General features: G+C 43.4%; 1 protein-coding gene across 27 annotated transcripts in view; it reads right to left on the bottom strand.

Moving 5' to 3' along the window:
* Pwwp2a (PWWP domain containing 2A) overlaps window positions 1-8,826 on the bottom strand; it is a 39,707-nt gene extending 30,881 nt beyond the window's left edge. For 3 of the 27 annotated variants that reach the window (XM_087571604.1, XM_087571607.1, XM_087571596.1), the window contains exons 1-2: window positions 8,763-8,826; window positions 8,205-8,370 (exon numbers count right to left, since the gene is read on the bottom strand). In XM_087571604.1, the coding sequence (XP_087427730.1) occupies window positions 8,205-8,221 (17 nt within the window). In that variant the 5' untranslated portion in view covers window positions 8,222-8,370; window positions 8,763-8,826. 27 annotated transcript variants of the gene reach the window in all.
* Between the last annotated feature and the right edge of the window lie 8,061 nt (window positions 8,827-16,887).

Here is a 16,887-nt window from a genome sequence, read left to right as displayed (position 1 = left end):
GGTTCTCCTTATAGATAGCCCTGGCAGGCCAGAAACTAGCTCTATCTGACTATACCAAAGCTCTTGAAGGAAATAAAACAATTTGAATTGAAGCTTATCTAGCAAATCTGACAACCTGGATTTGGTCCCCAAGACTCACAGTAGGAGAGAACAGAATCCCAGAATTTGTTCTTTGACTGACACACAAACCATGGCATGCACATACATGCATGCACGTGCTTACATGCACATGAGCACCCACAGCTACTAAAGTAAATAAAAGTAAGTTTTTTTGAAAAGGGGCTCAGGATGTAGGCCAATTGGCATGCAGACAACTTTGGATATGCAGAATAACTCAAACTGGGTATGGTGGTGCTCTCCTGCAATCCCAAGGTTTGGGAGTTAGAAGACAGATGATAGGGAATTCAAGATTCACTTCCCACAGCTACTAGAGAACTTTAGGGAGACTAGGATAAATGAGACCCTATTATTTTTTATTTTAATATTTATTTATTATATGTAAGTACACTGTAGCTGTCTTCAGACACACCAGAAGAAGTCATCAGATCCCATTACAGATGGTTGTGAGCCACCATGTGGTTGCTGGGAATTGAACTCAGGATCTCTGGAAGAGCAGTCAGTGCTCTTAACCACTGAGCCATCTCTCCAGCCCCAGATCCTATTCTGTAAAAATAAAAAAAAATTAAAAAAAAAAAAGGAGGAGGGGGAAGAGAAGAAAGTCACAGCATACTGTGATGGCACAGGCCATTAATCCCAACACTTGGGAGGCTCAGCAAAGCAGATCTTTATGAGTTACAGGCCAGCCTGGTCTTCACAATGAGTTCCAAACTAGCCAAAGGTAAACTTAACTAAACCTTGTTCCCACCCCCCTAAAAATACCCATACATAAACAAACACAAAAAGGGTCAAGCAAGGTGGTTCACAGTTCAGTGGGTAAAGGTGCTGGCCACCAAGCCAACAACCTGAACTTAACCGCCATGGTAGAAAAAAACAAATCCTGCAAGTTGTCCTTTGGCTTAGTCTCAAAACACACTATCAAGAAAAAAAAAAAGCGGGATTGGGGATTTAGCTCAGTGGTAGAGCGTTTGCCTAGCAAGTGCAAGGCCCTGGGTTCGGTCCCCAGCTCCGAAAAAAAAAAAAAGAAAAAAAAAAAAAAGAAAAAAAAAGAAAAAAAAAAAAAAAGCGCAGGGTTAGTAGGCTGCATTGTGGCTACTGGGGTTAGTGCCAGTAACTGGTTAGGATAGAGCAGGAGAACCCTAAGTTACAGGTTAACCTAGGCAACACACTGTCAGTGACAAAATAGTCAGTGACAGGGTGCTCCTCTCCTCTGATGTGCACGCAGCCCTGGATTCAAACCCCAGCACTGGGCACAAAGAAAATCACCTGGGGACCAGAGCATATGTCTGCCATCTCAGCCCTTACGAATTAAAAGCAGGAGGTTCAGGACTTCTAAACCAGACTCAGCTGTCAAGTTTGAGGTAAGGCTAGACTTTATGAGACCCAGCCTCAATAAAGAATAAAAGAAATAAATTTTCAAAAAGAAAATAAATAAAAGAAACAACAAATAAATAAATGATAAATGTAGAAGAAATAAAAGTTCTGTAATGCCAGAACTTAGAAGGCTAAGACAAGGCCAGCCAAGGTAAAGGTCCCTGCTTCATTAAATAACAACACCTTACATATTCCTACTAACATTTACCATTTGTAATTTTAATCAATTTACTTAATCTGGCACTATGTCTACAAATTTAACACTGAAAACCCTTTCAGAGTGAAATGAAACAATGTACACAACACAGAAATGGCAACTGTAGGAGCTTGTGAAGTAGCCCAATTGATTAAGTGCTTACCAAGCACAGGTGAAACCTGGACTGCATCCTCAACCTCTAAAAATAAGAGGTGGTAGCATGCCATCTATAATTGTAGCACTCAAGAGACAAAAGCAGGAGGACTGAAAGTTTGTGGTCATCCTCAACTACACAGTAATTGAAGCCTACTTAAACGAAAGACCCTGTTCTCAAGAAATTAAGAAAATAAAAATAAATAAATGACAAATGCAGTGTAATTATTAAATTGAGAAAGTAAAGCTTGGCAGCTCTGTTAGGTAACAAAAATATGAGGAGAGAAGGGAACTACAGTTTGGCAACTAAAAAAGTTGATTAAAAGAGATAAAGATTAAAAGTTACAGACAACTTACATGGGCAATGGGTAGCTAAAGTTAAGAAACCACTTCCAAGTGTACATACCAGCTTTTCAACAAGAATCTGGATACGCTACCCAAGTTGTATACCTTCCAAATGCATTGCTTAGTTTGCAAATTATTACTATAATTTTATAAAAATATAATATATATTATGTATTAATTATATATATAATTTTTATAAAAAGTTAAAATGACTTTTTGTAATAGGATTATGAAATTTTGCTTGAAGTAAACTCTCCCTAAAAACCGGTGTCTCCTAAATGGTCCTGCATCAGAATCACACTGAGTGAAAGTAAAACTGATGGGGACAAGGTGAAAAGTTTGTGCACTTTAAAAAATATTTTATATGTAGGGGTGTTTTGCCTGCATGTAGACTTCATGCATACAGTGCCCTTGGAGATCAGAAAGTTGGATCCCCTGGAGCAGGAGTCAGACAGCTGTGAGCTGTCTTGTGTGGGCTGAGAACTGAAGCTGTATCTTCTAGAAGAGCTGAACCATCTTTGCAACCCCAGAAATTTATTCACTTCTGAGAACTACTGACTAAACTGTGTTTAGCAAAGTCATTGTATATTAAATCCAGGCATAATGTAACTAAACTTTCTTACTTCTGCATCTAGCAGTCACTACAGCAAGCTTCTTTCTGATAATATGCATCTTAATTTAGAAATTTAGGGAGAGCCAAACCACTAAGAAATGATGTACTTGAAAGGCCAAATAACTAAAAACATCTTTCACCCTTTAGCATCTGAAATCAGCCACAACAGGGAAGATAAGCACTAATATTCAAATTATTTAACAGCTCCCTCCCCTAAGCCCCATCCAGAAAAAGTTGTTCTTTCCAACAATTTCATCATGATTTTAAACTAATATACAGTAAAATATGGTCTTATTTACATTTAAACATCTGAAAATTAACCTTAGAAACTCCAGCTAGAATGGTCATACCTGAAATCCCAGCACTCAAAAGGTTAAGACAGAAAAGACCATGGACAGTTTAAAGCCTGCCTGGGTCACAGAATGAGATTCTATCTCAAAGAAACAAAAGCTTCAGGTCCAATAAGGCATGTCTGGCATTAGTATGTAAGCACACCCAGTTACTAATGTGTAGCATTTCTAAGTAGATGTGGTGACACAGGCTTCTTATTGCAGCACTCGGGAAGCTGAGAGGAGAATATCTGAGTTCAGGGCCAGCATGGCTATGCATCAAGCCTGTCCACACAGACTTTTGTGGGGACTGGAGGTGGGAGTGTTATATATAATATAAAAATATATCTAATAAAATCGATGGAACTTTATTTGAGAGCTAAACAAGTATATCTCTGTAATCCCAAGACTCAAGGAAGCTTAGGCCGACAAACTACAAGGCCAGCCAGGGCTGCACAGAAAAACTCTGTCTCAAAGCAAAAAAAAAAAAAAAAAAAAAAAAAAAAATCACAATTCTTTGTTCTCAGATTCAAACTAGATTTTTATTTACCAACAACTAATTATGCCTGCCCACAGAAACAGTGAGATTAAAGCACCATGCAATGGAGGAAGTCACTCAGGACAGCACAGTACAGTATAATACTAATATGTAGTGCACATCCTAGAAGTTGTCTAGACCAGAAAGTGATTGGCACTTGCCTCTGCTACTTTACTTACTATACAAAGCCCTCTAACACCTTTCAAGTTAAGATAAAACAACCAATAAATTTAAATGTTTTTAGGAACATACAATTTAACCCAGCCTTTATGCAAACTACAAGAGCCTATGTCCTCAACCTCAAAGCTTTAGTATAAACTACTGACACCACTACTCACTGCTCCACCAGAATGGCTGTATATTTTTCCCACCAAAAGTAGGGCTATTGCACCATACGTTCATGGTCTCTGTAAAGAAAAGAAATCATTGTCTTGGTTTACATTTCCTTTAAAAACAAGTAAATGTTCTACAAATTTAAAGTCCTAGGCAGTAAATGCTGAAGTTTTCAAAAGAATCATTCCAATCTTTAATAAGCAGTCCCCCCTACACAGAATGATACTTATAAAAATACAGTATGTATGAACCACAAAAATTAAAATATATAAGCCTTTTTAACATGACAATGCTACTTCATGCTTCCTTAATTCAGGGATTCAGAAATATTTTTCAAGGTTTTAAAGTAGCTTTTTAACTTTTTTAAAGATAGTACTAAATAAAATAATCCATCTGAACAAGGCACACACCAATAATCCTAACAGAAGTGAAGAGGAATCCAATCTGGGCTACACGGCTAGTACAAGGCCAGCCAAGACTACACATAAGACCTTATCTTTAAGAAAAAGAGGGGTTGGGGATTTAGCTCAGTGGTAGAGCGCTTGCCTAGGAAGCGCAAGGCCCTGGGTTTGGTCCCCAGCTCCGAAAAAAAGAAAAGAAAAAAAGAAAAAAGAGAGAGAGAGAGAGAGAGAGAGAGAGAGAAAGAGAGAGAGAGAGAAAGGGAAAGGGAAGGGAAAAAAAAAATCAGACATGGTGGCTCAAGCCTGTAATTCTAGTACTAGGGAAGTAGAAACAGAAAGAACCAGAATTCAAGGCCAACTTGGACTACATAAGACCCTATTTCAAAAACAAACAAACAAAATCATGTAGAGAATATTCTTTCAGGTATCGACTGAGAAGGTCTATGGGAAAATAATATTTATTCATAACCACATTAACTAATTGGAATTCCTAGAATTCTGGTTATTGGTAAAGCCCGTATCTTTTCAAAGAGGTAAGATGAAATGTCTATATATATATGTCTCTGGGATTTCATTCAAAAAGCACCCAATGGAGGCAGTTACATAATTTAATACATTTGACTAAACTGTAATAAATGTTGAAGCAGGACAGTGTACACGTACAGGCTCATATTTCATGATATACAGCCTACCAAAAAGTTCGTCAGGAATTTAATATTGTCTAAAATAATCAGATAGTTTAGCAAGTAATCTAAAGTATCTAAGAGGAATGGGTATAAAAAGAGTGAATGAACTTTATGCTTTACTTAAAGGTATTCAGTATTTTTTTAATGCTATGATAAACAAAACTTGTTTTTGACGAGATATTGAAACTACCCTCGTTTTAGGCTAATGATGTCATTTAAGGCCAAGCCCTTTAGAAGTAAGGGATGGTATTGTTTATGCTGCTTAAAGGAAGTGTATACCCTGAGAAGTAACTTGCTGAAAACATTATGGTTTCACTCATACAAACTAGAGAACTATGAAGTCACAGGATGATATAGTCTTCATCAAAAGTACAGTCGGTCAACAGTAAAGTCTGTCCTTTTTGGTAAACCGAGAAATACAATTTATATGCTTTATGCCTGTTTGTACTCATGTGAATTGGCCAAACAAATTACCCTCAAAAGAACAATAGGGGTTGGGGATTTAGCTCAGTGGTAGAGCGGTTGCCTAAGTGCAAGGCCCTGGGTTAGGTCCCCAGTTCGGGGGAGGGGGGGACGACAATAGGGGTAGAAGTCATACTTAAAACTCATGTTTAAGACCTCTGATTCAATCCTCACCAAAAAGAAAAAAGAAAATCCCTAAATAACTAAATAAATGCAGTAAGTAACCCTGTGGAAGGCTAAACAATAGCATAAATACACTGACACATTTTCCCAATTATCTCAGGGCAAAACACCAATTTCTGAAATTATGTTATATGCCTTCCTATATGCAAAGAAAGAAAGACTCTCCAAAGCAGCCTGACTAGTAAGGGACTATTCTGCTTGGCTTAAGACCCATGGCCCGTTGCGGCACCCTGCAGTGTTGCTAGAAATCTGAAAAAGCACTGAATCTGAAAAATACAATTCTTTCCTTCTGCTTAAAAGAAAACTTGCTACCCCACTTAACTTTTCACATATTTAAATCTTTGCCAGTCACAAACTAACTGGTCAAATTAAATAAGCCTTAATAGCCTCCCATGTAAAAGGTGTACTATCACTAGAGTTACAAAGACTCTAACTTACATGATACAATGTCTACAATGTCTGCCCTTCAATCGGGAGCTCTTGTTACTTTTTACCAGAAAGTATATATAATTCAGTGGTCAATTCAAATAAGATACAAATTATTTTTAAAGTGTCTATTGAATACAGTGTAGCCATGACCTGAGTACAGTAGATAAAAAGGCAGGACACAGATGGCCTATATTTCCCACTACTGGGAGTGCTGAGGCAGGAGGAAAGCCGAGACAAGAGGATCAGCTTGAGCCCAGGAGTTCAAATCAGCAAGACTAAGATTCCATGTCTTTTCAAAGCTCCTCTGACAAAAATAAATCATTATATACAAGAAGTGCTGTTAGCAAACAAAATAAACTCAAACTCAAAATGACAATTCTGTAAAACTGACATAACGAGCACCTCAACATGAGAAATCACGATCCACTCTATTTCCAAAAACTTACCTTTTTGCACCTTTCTTTTGCAGATTTGAAATTCAGATTCTCACAATCACTGGCCTCTTCTTCTGTTTGATTCAATAGCATACACATTAGAGTGTCTCTCTTTCTATTAAAAACACCAGTAGAAAGCAATTGATTCAGCTTTCTAACTATGAAAACGAAAGTACTAACAAAAGCACGAACCCAAAGTCAGTCGATAAATAAATAAAATCAAGGACCCTGAAGACTAACAAAGTACACTGAGTAACCAAACAGGTGGCCAACATAACATCCTCCCCAACCCCCCACCCCTGCCATATTCCAATATAAATTTTACATAGCTGTTTCCAGGTAGAAACAAATACCCGTGTCTTGACAAGAAGTCAAGGAATTTAAGAGTGAAGCATAAGCCTGGATATTGGGATATGATGGGAAATGCCTGTTGTATCAGTACTTGGGAGAGGCTGAGTCAGGATGATTGCAAGTTCAAGGCAAACATGGACAACTTAACCCACACCATGTCTCAAAAATAAAGAAAATCTGGAGAAGGCTGGGGATGTGTAGCTAGATGGCAGAATGCTTGCCTAGAATGCAGGAGGCTCTAGGTTCAATCTCCAGTACAGAAAAAAGAAAGGAAAAATAAATACATAAACATATCAAACACACTAAGCCATTTCCAAACAGGTGAGACACCAGAGTGTGTGTGCTGTTGCAGGAAACAGAATGGAGAGCCATGAATGGGAGTCTCTGCACTTCCTATCTGCAAAAGAAAAGAATAAAAAGGTTAACTCTAAACTGAAAACAGATTATCTTCTTTACCTGTTTAAAGTAGTGCCCAGAACATTTTAAATCAAAAGGTGAAAATATATTGGATAAGATAGAGGTTTGGAGATGAACTCAACCTTCTGGTCATAACATTAATTTAACTGTAAAACATAGTTCCAGGGTCATTAGAGATTCAATCCCTACCACTGCCAAAGAAAAAGTCATGCGAACATTTCTTTGCAAACCCACCACACTTTGATAGTAAAGGTTCAAAAAACAAGGGACTCATCCCGTCTTCAATATTTCTTTAAGCTATAAGTAAAATTAGCAAAAGGTACCTCCTTATTGAAGAGTGATCCTCCGAGAAACTATTTCCAGCAGTTCTTAAGAACAGTAAAAAGGGTTCATTAACTCGAGGCTCTTGCTCTTTTAACAACTGACAGGTAACCTTTAGGGAAGCCCAAAGCACACACCCCTTTCTCCAGCCCCGCTAAAGTTAAAGGTTGATTTGAGGACAGGCAAATGCCTCAGCAGCACCTCTCTCCCCCGCCCAGCACCCGGTTCTCTGGGGATCCATCTGCATTTTGCATTAACCCATCTGCCCCAGTGCGCAAGCCAGAGGGTCGCAGAGGGCTGGGGATGAGGAGGCGGGGTGTGCCAGCCATCTGCACCCGCGCGCGTCCCCAGCGGCACACCTGGGGCCCGGCCCGCCCTCCCGGGTCGCGCGCGTCTGCCCCACGCGAAGCGCGCCCCCCGAGGAGAGCGGCGCGCAGGACCCGAGGGCGGGGCGGGAGCAGCCGGGGTTTGCGCTCTCCCTCGCGGCGGAGCGGACAGCTTGCTGTCGGGGGCCGGCGGTACCTTTTAGACAGGTCCATGAGGACCCCGGAGAAGAGCTTCTCCCCGAGGCGGAACGACACCACGAGCGCGTCCTCGATGATGTGGTCCAGCGTGACCCGCACCTCCGAGCCCGGGATGAGGTGCGATACCGCTGAGTCCCCGCCCGCCGGCGGCACGAGCGCCGGAGCTGGCGGCGGCCGTGGCGCGTCCTCCGGCTGCTCCGGGGCGGCCGGAGGCTGCTCGGGCGGCGGGACCGGGACAGCCGCGGGCTCAGGCGGCTTCGCCTCCTCAGCCTCGGAGCTACCAGCCAGCTCCCCCGGCGGTGGCGGCGGCGGCGGCGGCGGCAGCGGCTGCTCGTCGGCCTGAGGGGCGGACTGGCGCCCATCGGCCTCGCCGTCCGGCACCGCCGCCTCCGTGGCCGTGACCGGGAGGGGGGTGCCGGCCTCACTGCCCGGAATGGGCTCTAGCTCCGGCTCGGCCTCACCGGCGCCCCCGTCCCCGGGGGACGCCGCGGTCGCCGCCGCCTCAGCAGCCACGGCCGCCATTTTCTCGCTGGTTTCTCCCTCCTCCGACTCGGGCTGCGGCGGCGGCGGCAGCGCGGCTGGGATCCCGAGGCCTTCCCCTCCCTCCCGCTAACACTCTCGTCCCGCCCTTTCCCTGATGCTCGTGATTGGCACCGCGCCATTGGCTCCGCCTTCCACCCCCTTCCTCACTTCTGTCAACCCATTGGTCAGGAGCAGACGTCTGTCGCGGGCTGGGTCCCGCCCCCTCCCTCAGAGTAGGAACTTCCCATTGGTTAGGTGAGTTGTCAAGTGGCGAATCTAAAAGGAGTTTGAGGGGCGGGCCGAAGGATGGCAAAAGCGGCGCCCTGTGCTTACAGCCTGTATCTATTGGTTGGGAGGGAAAATACCGCTTTAGGATTGGTTTATGCTCCTGCCCATACTCGGCCTGTTCTTCGGAGGTGGGAGATGGGAAGGAAACGCGAGTCGTGCCAGTTCTTTCAAAGACTCCCCAAGGGAGGAATAGCGGGAGAATGCAGAAGGGGAACCACTTCCCAAGAATCTTTGCGCAGAGATCCTTAGAATAAATGTTATTTCTAGGCGTGGATTTGCTTGTGCCCAAGTGTGGGCACAACAGGCTTCTGTGGGAAAGATAACTAAAGTTCCAAAATAATCCTCAAACACTTTCTGGGTGCCTATTCTGCTAGACAGATTATGAGGTGCTGGAAATGGGACGACATACAAGACATTCTCCATAACCACATGACAGGAACTCCAGCATGCACACAAGCAGTGCTTTCCTTGGTTTCACTTTTTAGAAAATAAAGGACTAATCTCTAGGGACCTGCTAGTTTAAAAAAAGGAAAATTCTAACGAGAAGACAGACAACTGACATGCTAAGTTAACTGAAGTCCTTAAATCCACGGAAAGATTATTGGAGCCTTTTCTTTCCTTGCCCTCTTCCCTGCTGTGTGCAGAAAGAAAGAAGAAGAAAAAAAAACTCCATCTAGGCATGGAGCAGCACTTGGGAGGCACAGGCAGAGATGGCAAAATTCTAGTCCACCCAAACTTAATAATGTTTTTGGAATAGACTGGGTGAGACCCTGTCTCAAGAAAGGAGAAATGAGGGGTAGGGGTCCCTCCAGTGTCCTAATGTCCTTGTTTTCCTTTTGGGGGTTTTGTTTTGCTTTTTGAAACAGGGTCTCTGGCTTGCCTGGAACTCGCAGAAATTGGCCTGCCTCTCTCCACCTCCCAAGTGTTGCGTTTAAAGACTAAGTCTATTTTAAATCTGTTAAGTCTAGAAGGAGCCACTGTGTTCATTTCTTGCAGAATTGTTCCTCAGCCAGCCCTTTCTTGTAGGAGCGATGAGAGGCACTGAGAACATCTACAAAAGAGAAAAAAGATAGTTACCGATGTGGAGCGAAGAATGAAATGGAGATGATTCATTGAATACCATATATCAATTTCTAGTACAATCTTACATGGTCCTTGCAATTAGACAAGTACTATTATACCCATTTTATTTAAAAACTGAGTCAAAAAGGTTTCTAGTGTCATTTAGCTAATTACACAGTCATAAATCCAGTATTTTCTATAGAAAAGACAAAATGACAATAAGCAAATATTAGCCAATGCAGGGGTTGGGGATTTAGCTCAGTGGTAGAGCGCTTGCCTAGCAAGCACAAGACCCTGGGTTCGGTCCCCAGCTCCGAAAAAAAAAGAAAAAAGAAAAGAAAAAAAATATTAGCCAATGTTCTATTTAGAGTCTAGCAGTTCTGAGGAAAGTGGAAGTCCAATAGAAGATGCCAGTCAAGGAGAATTCAGAATCTTCCTGTAAGATAACAGGGAAAATGGAGTTTGTTTAGAGATCACTATGTAACACTGATTTTCCCATAACCTCTCATTTAAAATCCTGTATTTTGGGGGCTAGAGAAATGGCTCAGCAGTGAGGACCATGTGCTTCTATTGCAGAAAACCCCAGTTGGTTCCAGTCCCAAGAGCAGGTGGCTCACAACCATCTGTAACCCTAGCTCTAGACAATTCAGTGCCCTCCCCAGCCTTGTGCACAAACCTACTCTCGGGCATACATAAATGAATAGCTAAAAGTAGTAAAACTAGCCAGGCATGGTGGTACATGTTTTTAGTGAAGGAGACAAGCAAATGTGGATCTCAGTTCAAGGCCATCTTGGCTTATATAGCAAGTTCTAGACCAGGTAGGGCAACTATCATAATGAGACCCTATCTTAGTAATCAGTTTTCAAAACCCATTAAATATGTTTTAGCTCTCTTTACAGATGAAAAACTGGGCCTTCCTCAAACAAATCTGTGCTTGCTAACATGCACACACATTGGTTTTGATACCTAGCAGAGTAAGAAAGCCGAAAACCTCTCTTATGGGGATTACATTACGCTTACACTTAAACATGCACAGGTCTTTCCTTACAGAATTTTCATTATGACACTACGTCTGTAGTTCACCACCATCAGCTAATTAAACAATAACATACAGTCTGTGAAGCCATGACACCCTGAATCCTCACACTGTATAATCTCCCACAGTGATGAAAATAAGACTTGGGTCCCGGTACCTCATCACTCCTCAGCATAATTACAAAATTCTGCAGTGACTCGATTAAACCTCTGATATATCACCGACTGTGGCATGCATAACAAGGCACCCTCCAGAGCCACAGTTTTCACTGCGCAACTCAAGAGACTCTAGTCACCTGGGTTCCCTTCGGATCGGCTCTTCTGCTTTGCCATTAAGACCTTCTCTCCAATCTTATTCTATCCAGTCTATTCTCTACAAATCTTCAAGCTTTCTAATACCAGGAAGGTCCAGTCCGCATCTTTCTCCTATTCATTCAAAAACATCGAAGGACTACTACACATCAGTAAACAGTGAAACAAGCAGAAGGCACACCATAAGAATATATATATATATATATATATATATATATATATATATATATATACTGCCCACATGGGCCTATTTCTCTAATTGGTGAGTTATAAAATAATAAATAAGATGATGGAAGAGTCTGGGATTCTATAAGAGAAATAAACAGGCTGGGGTAATAAAGTAGACAGACAAGGCAGCAGCAGAGTGCACCCTTTGAAGAAGTTGGGCACAAAAAGGCCTCTCCGAAGACGGGACACTTTACAAATGCAAAGGAACAGACAGAGACAGTTCTTTGCATTGCTGGCTGAACATTCAGGTCACAGAAGAAGAGCAGTCTCTTAAAGCCCCAAGGCCAAAGAGGGCTTCGCACGGTCAGAAAGAGAAGGAAGCCCATTGGCAGATGAAGACAATGGCCACGAGGATAAGTAGGTAAAATGAGGATGAAAAGAAAACAGGACTTAAATGATTATGCCTTGTAAGAAATTCTCCCCGCGGGGACCCCAGATCTAGCAGAGAACCTGGCTCTTAGGTTTGCAGTGTAGCCCAGGCGCCTCTGCCATCAGATTCCTCCTGGAATGGAATTGTCATGGAGAGATCCTCGATAGTCGAGTGCTAGATGGGTCTGGAGAGGTAGGTGGTAGGATGGATAGATAAATAGTCAGAGGCTTGGACACATGGATAGGTGGGAAGATTAAGGAATCCGGCAGGAGTGGCAGTGCTCCAGAGAGCTGGTGTGGACTGTGCGTACTGTGCTTTCACAGTGGCTTAGCTCTGTGTTGTGGCACAGCCCCAGGGAAGATGGATCCTCCAGCCTGGTTGGTAGCTGGGCTGTGACAGGTGTGCAGAACCTCTGAATGGAAACTTTGTTAGTGTGCGACACCTGGATAATGATCCTCATTTAACATCTGTCACCATAGTCTAACATTTCACAATGGTCTTGTGCCCAGGGAGCATCTAGGCAAGGTGTTGCTGCCCATAGAGATGTCTTGCCAGGTATCCAGGTATAACGGTGGCATCAAGGACCCTACACCCATGACATCTTCTCCACTGGACATGAGCAGCATCCCCTAGAAGCCAGAGATTCCAGAACACACATACCAGCACCTCTTCAAGGAGAGGAAGGAGAAGCCATCGTTACCTCTCTACTGTGAGAGGACTCCATCAGTAGCCAGCGACAGTGTGGACAAAATTACTATGGTGAGAACTAAAGCTACCCACATCCTAGTGAATTATCTCACCGCAAATCAGACCTAGGAGAGCATCTGGCATTTTGAGAGACAAGCAGGATTGAGAGCTACTTGGCTATACACAGCACAAGGGCCTTTGCACTGAGACCAAGCAGCTTTGAAGGGCAGAAGCACTCCATTAGTTAAAGCCGCAGAGTGTTCTCTCCACCACACAAGACACCCCTCCCTCGCCCAGTAAGCAGAAGTCAGCAGGCTGCTTCATCTTACTTCCTCTCCGCCTAATCTGGCCCAAATCCTAGCACCATGGACCACGGAAGTGGGAATGATAAGAACTCACCAGGTAAACAGAGCTCCTTTAGACCAAGACCAACCTGTTACTCTGGTCGTGAAGGTTTTGCCAGCTAGCCCTACAAAGGAGCCCAGAGTCCTCCCCAGAGGCTGAGACATATCCAGGCCACCTGAGTAGCTGAAGATCCAGCAACCTTCAAATTGCCCAAAAACGATGTCCCAGTGATAGAAGGAAAAAAGCAAACACTGAGCCCGTACGCTCAGACCCCATGACTTGAGTTCATGCTCATTTCTTTCTAGAAGGCTTTGAGCAGTCCCAGGAACTCTGCTGAGTAACCTCAGCTCTGAAATAGGGATGTAGTATTTTTAAGTGGAGGCTAGAGCGACATTCCTCAAAGAGATTATCCTTTGTGAACGAAGCTGTTCTGTGCTGGATGGGGAAAAATAAAATGTTAGCTGTGCTGACTGGGGGACCTTGTGACCTATTTTTGTATCTCTTGTCCTAGAGAGGGACATTAAGCCATGACTCCTGAGTAAACAATGCTTACATGATTCCTAAACCTAGACTTCTCGATTCTTTTCCTGAGATCATCACAAGCGTCAACGGAGATGTGACCCTACTAACCTGCACAGCAGTGTCTTCCTGATGTTTCCTAGCCTGGTCAGCAGGACTGACCCTATCTGAGAGCCGGGTACAGCTCACAGCCAGACTTGGTAAGACCCCGGCTCTGCACACTGAAGCTAGAGGCTATGTGTTTTTCATTAGCCTGATGGGCCTCTGCTGTTAGTGCCTTGCTATTAAATGTCACAGAACAAATACTAGTCTCCCAGGGCCTCTCCTGAAAGTGAAATTAGCTTAGCTCCAATTTGGTCAAAGAACTTCCTATGGGAAAAAGCTGAGTCTACTAAGTCCATATTGGTAAATGCATCCTAACTGGGCTTGTTGTGGTCTTGTGTTCTTCATTCCCAGAGCTTGAAGCTCATTCGTGCTAAATAGGTGCTCACTAAGCACCTGTAGGTACTGGATGTATATTCTTAAGAGGAAAGATAGCAAGTAAGGAGGTAAGCTTGAGGTTCACTTGAAATCACCTTATTTCAATTACCTTATTAGGTCAAGACCTGGGATTTTGTTTGTGAGAGGAAGAGGAAAAATTCAGATCTCTTCTATAGCAAAAATATTTCCCACCAAGTGAACTGCATGCTTTGTGTTACACATCTTACTGAGGAGAGAAAACAAGCAAATGCCTTTTTTTCTTTTTCCTTGCTGTGCATGGGCCTATTGTCTTGAACACTGTCACAAATGCTTGCTGGATTTTGTTTGGGGCAGTAATATGTTTTACTTAATGAGCCAATCTCACAAAGAAGCCCTGGAGTCTAAAATTGTCATAAAAATTAATCTATCTGTGTTATCTCCTGTATTGACAATAAAAATCCTTGCTACTATCTCAGAAGGAGGGAGGGAGGGAGGGAAACAGAGAGAGACAGAGAGGGAGGGAGACAGACAGACAGACAGACAGACAGACAGACAGAGACAGACAGAGATCCACCTAGGGCTGAGCATGGTAGAACATGCCTATCATACCAGAGCTAGAAGCCATTGGATCAGGAACTCAAGGTCTTGGGTCCTCTTTGACTTCACATTGGGTTCAAGGTCAGCATGTCAAGCATGAGACCCTGTTTCACAAAAGAAAGAGAAAAGAAAAGAGAAACCAGGCAGGCCTAGTGATACACACAACACTCAGAAGATAGAGTCAGGAGGATCAAAAGTTCAGAGTTCAAGGCCAGACTGTAATGCATAAGGCCATGTCTAAGTAAGAATCAAAAAGAGGTCCAGATGGATGGAGCAAGGCCTCATGGCTCCCACACATAGTTCCAGTACTCAGGAGACTGCAGTAGGAGGGTTTTGACAGCTTTGAATTCCAGACTCAGCTAGACTACCAGCTGGTCCTGACTGCCACAGACTTTAGCTACAAGCTCTGTATGGTGCTAGAGTACTGGCCAAGTCTCAAGAATGTTTAAACTTCAAGGCTGAACCTGTGTCTGCTTCCAGCCAATCTCTCTCTGTCCAAAATCTCCATGATCTCTATGATAAGTGATTTTACTGTTTGTCCAGTTACAAGCTACTTTTTAAATACCGACTGTTTAGAAGATTCCTTTGTAATTACGTCTGTTTATATGTGGGTAGTACACTCACATGCAGATGCCCTTACAGGTCAGACGCTTTGGATCGTGTGGAGCCGGAGTTACAAATGGTGCTGACACGGGTGCTAGGAACCAAACTCAGATCCTCTGGAAGAGCAGCAAGTGCTCTTAAACACTGCGCCATCTCCCCAGCCCCTGCATATTTTGTTTAATTTCACATAATAACTACCTATCAAAAGAATTTGGTTGTGTGTGTGTGTGTGTGTGTGTGTGTGTGTGTGTGTGTGTGTGTGTGTGTAGACACCATGAGCATGCAGAGATCAGAAGAGAGTAAGAGTGTTTGAACCTGCAGAGACCGGGAGAGAGCACTGGAGCCTGCAGAAGTCAGAGGAGGACATTGAAGCCTGCAGAGACCAAAGGGTGTCATTAGAGCCTTCAGAGGTCAGAGGAGAATATCAGATCCCCTGATACTGATGTTTGCAGACGGTCGTGAGTGTGCACTGACACACGGATGCTGGGAACTGAGGAACTGATCCCAGATCCTCTTCAAAAGCACCAAGTGCTCATGATCACCAATCCATCTGTCCAACCCCAGGATTTGGTTTTGGGTCTTCTGCTTTTTAAATTATGTAACATTATTTTCTTTTGGGTGTATTTTGGAATACACACCATATGTATTCCAGGCCAATCTGACACTTTTGGTGATCTTCTTGCCTCTGCCTCCCAAGTACTGGGATCACAGGACCATCCTACCGCGCCTGGCTGCATAGTATTAAGTGTATAACGTAGATCTCCAATCACATTATGAGTTATTTTAAGAATACTAAGTTATTAACAACTAGATCCAGAAACTCAATCTGATTGGTGTATCTTGGATTAATCATACATGGTTGCTGCTGGACCCTGCCCCCAACCCCAATAATGAAACCTGAGAAAGACTTCTGAAAAAAAAAAGCCCAAGCCTTAGGGTGTTGGCTCACAGAGGGAAATATGCTTAAGTATGGCTTAGAGCTTATTTTATTTTCTCTGGGCATGCTTATTCTGGAAACTGAGTAATCGGGAGAAGACAACATGGGGCAGAGACCAGGGTAAAGGGAATGGCTTTAAAGACTCCTGGGATGTATGGTGCAGGCAGAGTTGTGCAGTGACGTTTTCCTCCGCTCCTGGGATTTCTGTCTGGAAGCTGGTATTTCTGTTCTAGAATTAGTTTACCTGCTCCTAGATGGAATCAGGAAAGCTCAGCCCCTGGCAAATTTGTCAGGCACTGGTTCTCTTTGTGCCTCAGTGATTCTCAGTGCACTTTGGAATTCGAGAATCTGCGAGAGCTGCCTGCACACGTGGTATGAACCCATCTAGATAAGATAGAAACAACTAGGCCAGGCATAGCGCTTCACACGTGTGGTCCCAGAGCCTGGGAGGCCAAGAAACTAACAGGAAACGTTAGGGGCCATTCCTAAGCCTAGTCTCTGTGTCTTGGCCTGGATACTGGTTACACAGGTTCTGTTAAGCTTTTTATAACGCCAGCTTTGCTCTCCTGTGTACCTTTCTGCAGGTAAACTGTATTGACTACAACTGCTAGTGCCATCGCTTCTTATTAACGGTAGTCAGGTATTTTATGGCTATAAGTCAGGACTCTGACTTAACCCCATCCTTGTGCACAGGGCAGCTGTGGAGGCACCAGCAGG

Source organism: Rattus norvegicus, chromosome 10, assembly GCF_021556685.1.
Source record: "Rattus norvegicus strain SHRSP/BbbUtx chromosome 10, alternate assembly SHRSP_T2T, whole genome shotgun sequence".
Taxonomy (NCBI): Eukaryota; Metazoa; Chordata; class Mammalia; order Rodentia; family Muridae; genus Rattus; species Rattus norvegicus.
Note: the sequence above shows the minus strand (reverse complement) of the source record. Positions and strands in the feature narration are given on the sequence as shown.